The sequence below is a fragment of the Ruditapes philippinarum genome, unplaced genomic scaffold (genome assembly GCF_026571515.1).
Source record: "Ruditapes philippinarum isolate M1 unplaced genomic scaffold, ASM2657151v2 ctg7620_1_1_1_1, whole genome shotgun sequence".
In the NCBI taxonomy this organism is placed as follows: domain Eukaryota; kingdom Metazoa; phylum Mollusca; class Bivalvia; order Venerida; family Veneridae; genus Ruditapes; species Ruditapes philippinarum.
This window is the reverse complement of record NW_026856749.1, coordinates 110,403-116,944: the sequence shown is the minus strand read 5'-3', so window position 1 is coordinate 116,944 and position 6,542 is coordinate 110,403. Positions and strand designations below refer to the sequence as shown.

The 6,542-nt window shown below is 31.5% G+C and overlaps 1 protein-coding gene across 1 annotated transcript; it reads left to right on the top strand.

Annotated features, from left to right (window-relative positions):
• Window positions 1-901: 901 nt before the first annotated feature.
• Window positions 902-2,251, top strand: LOC132747601 (uncharacterized). The gene has a single exon (XM_060737021.1). The coding sequence runs from the start codon at window positions 902-904 to the stop codon at window positions 2,249-2,251; it is 1,350 nt and encodes a 449-aa protein (XP_060593004.1).
• Window positions 2,252-6,542: the final 4,291 nt, after the last annotated feature.

The window sequence follows — 6,542 nt, the reverse complement described above, 5'->3', positions numbered from 1 at the left end:
AGGAGTTTGTAACTCCTAAGTAGGACTTTTAAACTCCTACGTAGGACTTTGTAAGTCCTACGTAGGACTTTATAACTCCTACGTAGGACTTTATAAGTCCTACGTAGGACTTCGTAACTCCTACGTAGGACTTACAAAGCCCTGCGTAGGAGTTTAAAAGTCCTACGTAGGAGTTATTAACTCTTAATTAGGTTTTTTCTCTCCTACGTAGGAGTTTATTTTTTTATAGAACATTATGAATTGGCACCAAGACGCTTCCGTACATGTTAGCAAAAAAAATGTAAATGGTAATAATACAAGATGATTGTATAAAACAATTTACATCAAACATGACACTTACACACAACAAACAAACTTAATACCAAATACAAGTTTTCCACTGAGAAATCAAATAAGTATATAATGTCATGTAACCTGCCATCAGGGAAAAATCCCATTTACGCGTACATCTTCCTACACAGTTTGTAATATAGACAACACCGATCTAGTTCATATCCGGGTCATTGTATAGACGCATATCTTATGGATTTAAGTGTTACTATCTAATAAACAGTTTTGGATATTTGTTTTCGCCTGTATTACATATAAATGTGCAAAGAATATAGCTGGAAAGAATAATAGTTCACAAAATGTATGTTCGGACGTTAAAACATATTTACATCATGTTCGAAATGTACTAGTCTGGTTCCCGGACATTCTCTAAGACTATCGTACAATGCATTTAATGTGAACACTATTTATTGTGCCTTTAAATTGTTACCGTCGTAACGAATAAATATTACATAAAAATCAAGATATAAGTTGGGTAAATTATCTGAAAAAAACCCACCTGATTTTGGATTTAAATAAATTCCAGTGGTCTTAAAATTATTCATATTGGTTACAAAACATTAAACATAAAATGGCAACAAGTAAAGATCACGGAAAGTCGGTGTTAGCAGACTTTGATGAAGTAAGGGGAGTGTACTGTGAACCGTGCCTAAATGATGGTAATCTGATCATAGCTGAGCGATTCTGTATCGACTGTTCAGAATATTTATGTGAACAATGTTGCAAAATTCACATAAAATTTAAAGCTTTTAAACACCATGTGCTTCAAGATAATGATAAAATGTCACTTGACTCACGAAAGTCTCGTGCTCAAGATGTTTGTGTAGAGAAATGTGCTAAGCATCCGACCAAAATTGTGGAATATTTTTGTTTTTCATGTGACATGCTTGGTTGCAGTGCCTGCATAACTGTTAGCCACCGTCAATGTGAGAATGTCGACCATATACCTGACATCGCTAAGAACTTTCACACGAGTGAAGAATATAAAACTGTTTTAAGCGAACTTGAAAGGAAAGATAAAGCAATCAAAAATAGCAAAGAAAAGATTCAATTCAAAACAAATATGTATTATGATATAAAGAAACGGGGAAAAGCAGAACTGAGAAGACAACGTGATGAGATCAACACATTCTTTGATCACATAGAGGCTGACATGGATAGGCGAATGGGGTATATTAACAAAGCTAACAAGCAATATTTAAAATTTGCTACCCACACCACTGACTTGATCAATGATGATCTTTCCAAGATTAAAACCAAGGTAAAATCAAAGCAGGAAGCAGAACAGAATTGTGAGCTTTTTATAGCAATAAAACAATCAAAACAAAACTTTGATAAATTAGACAAACGATTTGAAAAGTTAACACAGGACAGTAGAATACAACCGTTTTATCTTGCACCTTCGAATCAAATCCAAAATATTAAAGAAAATACAACAGAAATTTGCAGACTTCGGACAGCAAACATTGTAACAAAAATTGATGTTAGTAATTTTAGAGAAAATGATTCAATCTTGATGAAAAGACTAGCCACAGTTCAAACTTGTTTTCTTGCATTATTGGAATGCGATGACAAAGTAGTTAAAGTGATTGATGCACGGAATACACAAGTAGTGGGAGTTATTGCCTTAAAATGTACATATGTTTGGAGATTGACTAATGTAAATTCTAATCAGATAGCTGTGTTGATTTCATCTGATTACCAGTCTAAAATTCAGTTACTATCAGTGGACTTGTCAGGTCACATAAGCAAAGATACAGAGATTGAATTAGATCGAAAGTTTCGTTTATTTAGGTCATTTATTTTCAAAGGTGGAAAGTTCTTTATGGTAGGCTTCAAGGAAATAGTAATACTTGATAAGGTTGGAAATCATTTGGAAACTTTCTCGACACGTTTTGCTACCGATATTGGCATATTATGAATAATATATAGTAAAGAAAAAAAAGCCGAGATGGAGCAAAATGAATAGTTTTAAATAGTATAATTAGACTGATATATGGATAATACTGAGAAATGTATGCCAAACAATAAAAGTTTTTAGAGCTTCACATTCATTTAATAAACGTTAAGATATTTTTATAAATACAAGCTCTGGATAAATGACACAATATTAAATTATCTGTGAACATCATAAGGCATGTAAAAATAAATGCCGATTTTGATATAAACCCATTTATTTATTCATTAGATTTTTAAAAATATCTTCTATTTTAAACATTTTTACTATGTCAAAATAAATTGTAATATTATGTTTTTCCAGTACAATATACGAAAGCACTAAATGTGTCTAGAGCTCCTCACATATTTATTTTCAAGTACTGTTGTTTATCTTTGAACGATTAACAGTGTAAGATGATTGTAATTACATGTACTTTCATTAGTTTAAAGTATATGATATTGACAGAAGAAGAAATATATTATGAATAATATAATCTAAAGAGAGAAAAAAAACGAGATGGAGCAAAATAAATAGTTCTGAATAGTAGCAGAACTCTGAATTATATAGACTGACAATTCAGATATCATTACCTAAGTGCAATAACGGGTTAAGTTTTTATCTAATTTAATAAGATTTAACCCGTTGCTGTACGAATGTGACGATATGCAGTTTAGTTTAGCTCTATAGAAGTGCTAGTAATAAAAGAATTAGGTTAATAATTACTCGAAACAATACATGTATATGGTTCCATTATAAAAATAAACATTGACAAAGTTCTATCAAACTAAATTAAATAAATGTACAAATATTTGTATAGTTGAAATAATTACAATACAAACGGTTTTGTTCTGAATGATCATTCGTGAGAATGACGACTTGGCTAGCGTACCGAAGGCGACTTTTGTGTTTTGCATATCGATATGTATGAATATGAATAATGTTAGAACTGTATATTGCATTTTTGTTTGCTATACTTGTTGCTATTCAGTATACAAAGGCATTTTTCAAGAATCGATTTTTCATTTAAAGATAAGCCGATTTCGCGAAGAATACACCGAAACTACATTGATAACCTCACAAAAAGTAAGGTCATGAATAATAGTTTATCTTCTTCCTTGTACAATGTATTTGGTTTATACAGAATTTGTATTTAAGCTGATTGTGTAGAAAGCTATAAGCTTATAGACACACTTTTGAATCCGTTCCAGGAACCAACCTGTACTGCAAAATGTGTGTAAAATTGCTTGCTCAAGGAAACAACGACTTGCCCCTTACAGGTTGGAACCCTTGCGGCTAGCGACCATTAGTTTACTATTTCGACGTGTTAACCACTCGGATATGCCGAGTATCTATATGACTAGTATTTTTCAACTGTCTACGGTATACCGAAAATAAAACCATAAAGTTATTGTACGAACATAAAAGTTGCATTCAAAACGGTAGTGTTAACAAGAGCTATCAGAGGAGATAGCACGCTCGACTTATTAAATACTGGATGCATTAAAGGAAGACAATACTATGATAATTATAATCAATTATAATATAAATTTATTTCTAAATCAATATCAAGAAAGCACTGAACTGCTTAAAGACTTATGCATCACATACTATGCATGTGACCGTGCCAATAAAAGTTAAACAGACATTTCTATGCTCTTATGAAAAAGCAATACATTATATGAAGTAAATTTCTTCAGTGAAAACAATACGAGCGAGAAGTATATAAGTTTTTAAAGTAAAATTGTAAGTTCAAAGAGTAATTAACTCTAGACATAAGGATGATATGAACGTTGTCATACATGATGTGAGTAATTAAAAAAGTTACTTATCTCAATATTTTAAGACTAAAGGAGATATCACTTATAATAATTAAGATAATACTAGGTGCTTTAAAAGAATATTGATATCAACTCAATTCCAAGTTCAAAAACTAATGCAGATAATACTGGAAATGCAGGAGTATGCATTATGAATCACATAATTATGTAAAACATGTTAATAACATATTTTTGAAATGTGAATTAAATCCCTAAAGAAATAATATAGATATAACCTACTTTACATCGTGAGTTTGAAATTTCGTAATCTGATAATGGTCTGGTGCATGTTTTAGATGAGTGCTATTCCATTATAGCAATGCAGCCGGGTTAGCAGTCCAACTATAAAATGACGGTACTGATATTTGTTAATATCATCTGTATTTAGATTGAATCTTACTAAATATTCCATTTACCGGATTCAGGATATACTTGTACGAATGTTGCTATATTACTATACTTATGTTTATATGTTTATATTACTATATTTGTCTCTGAGTAATTTGATATTTTCTGTGATACTTGTCCGTCCTGGATTACATTCTTTTTTGTATTTATTTGAACGTTATTTACATGAATTAATTATGTATGTAATGATGGAAATAAAATAGTTTAGAAAACACGTTTTTCTCATACATCTTTAAATTTATAACATTATGCTGAAGTTGAAGTCCTATGATTGTCCCATGTACAATGTGTCTTTTGTCAAACAGTATCATTTGTTTGAAGTTACAGATGATTGCATAATCTTATGGAATATTTTAGCATGATAATTTATGTACCTTGTTTGTAATAAATGAATAATCTGCAACAAAAACAAGTTAACCTTCATATGTAGTGTTCTACCTTTACTAAATGTATAGTTTATTTCTACTATTTTCAATATGCAATATGATGCCTTATAAACGGTTATGTACTGATGACAGTTAATAAACATTATCTGAGTTTGAGGACCCAGATAGTCATGTGACCTGAGTAAAAAGCATCTTGGTAGACATGATCAACAGAGGCATTTATTTTTTGCTAGAGGCATATTTCTGGTTTGATAAATTTTCATTTTCAAACAATTTGAGAATTTGGTTGTACCCAAGATAAAAAAATCACGTGGATCAGAATACACCTTAGTAATCCGTTTTCCCAGATTTCTCACCTGTATCATCTTTATAAATATGGGTCAGAATACTCCTCAAGATAAAATGCACGTCAATTTTGAAGGTTATCTTTACATATAACAGGTCATTTAGATCACATAATAGAAAACCATAAGAATTTGATCTCTATTTAAACTTGAATATTGGCCATGTAAGGTAAAAAGTAAATAGTCACTTTGAAAAAATCAGTTTGAAATCAATAAGATAAGATACTTAGGCGCGTTATGCCTCAGAAATCCATATATTTCTTTCATTATTTAGAAATGTGAAACATGTGTTTTAAATGTTAGCATGAATTTAGAGCATGTTAGATGTTTTGACATATGAAGAAAGTAGGGTTGAATGTGCGGCAATGTGTCATAAATTTAGCGAAATGTAAACAAAGTAGTATTTTGACTTTGCAATACAAAATACTATTTCATTATAATTATACAAATTGCTTATACAGCAGAAGAAGCAAATGTTAGTTCATTTATACTGCAGATAAGTAATGTTTTGGAAACTGTAAAAAGATGCCAAAAACTAAAAGAGAACTAAAAATGATCTGCGTATCTGCGGCATCAATGGCCTTTAAATTGTACTCTCAGAAAAGAGTCATTCCTAAGATCAAAGCGAATGTTTATTGAACAAAGGAAATGTCCCAGCAAACACAAGACGTCATACTGACGTCAGATTTAAGTCAGGTACTGACGTCGGATGACGGTCGGAAAAACGGTTGGATTTGAAAGTTTTTTTGACGTAATAATCTGACGTCAGGTAGATGTCAGAATCTAACCATTATTTAACCTTTTTCTGACCAAAATCTGACCATTATCTAACCATTTTCCGACCTCAATCTGACCATTTTCCGACCTCAATATGACCATTTTCCGACCTAAATCTAACCAGTTTCTAACCATTTTCCGACCTCAATCTGACCATTTTCCGACCTAAATATTAACCCTTTTCTGTCCTAAATCTGATCATTTTCTGACCTTCATCTAAACATTCCCCTAATCTTTTTTGTTTCACCACGTCATAAATATTTTCTGGCTAATCCTAATTTGATCGAATTTAATGTAACTCATTCTATTAAGTAACTTTCCCTCCAATAAAATGTATAACAGTAGTATATGCGTCTCTTTAGGGCCACGAATGCGCATGCGCTGCGGCCATTTTGTTTTCTATAAATAGTAACTCATTTGCATAGAAGAAATGACCTTACTACACATGCACGGCGGCCGTGTTGAATAACAGACGTGCGGCGGCCATTTTGGATTCTTTTTTAAGAATGACATTATTACGTTATAAATAGAAATAATATCT

What these genes read in the sequence shown, in the direction of transcription:
- LOC132747601 (XM_060737021.1), top strand. Translation starts at nt 902, where the DNA reads ATGGCAACAAGTAAAGATCACGGAAAGTCGGTGTTAGCAGACTTTGAT.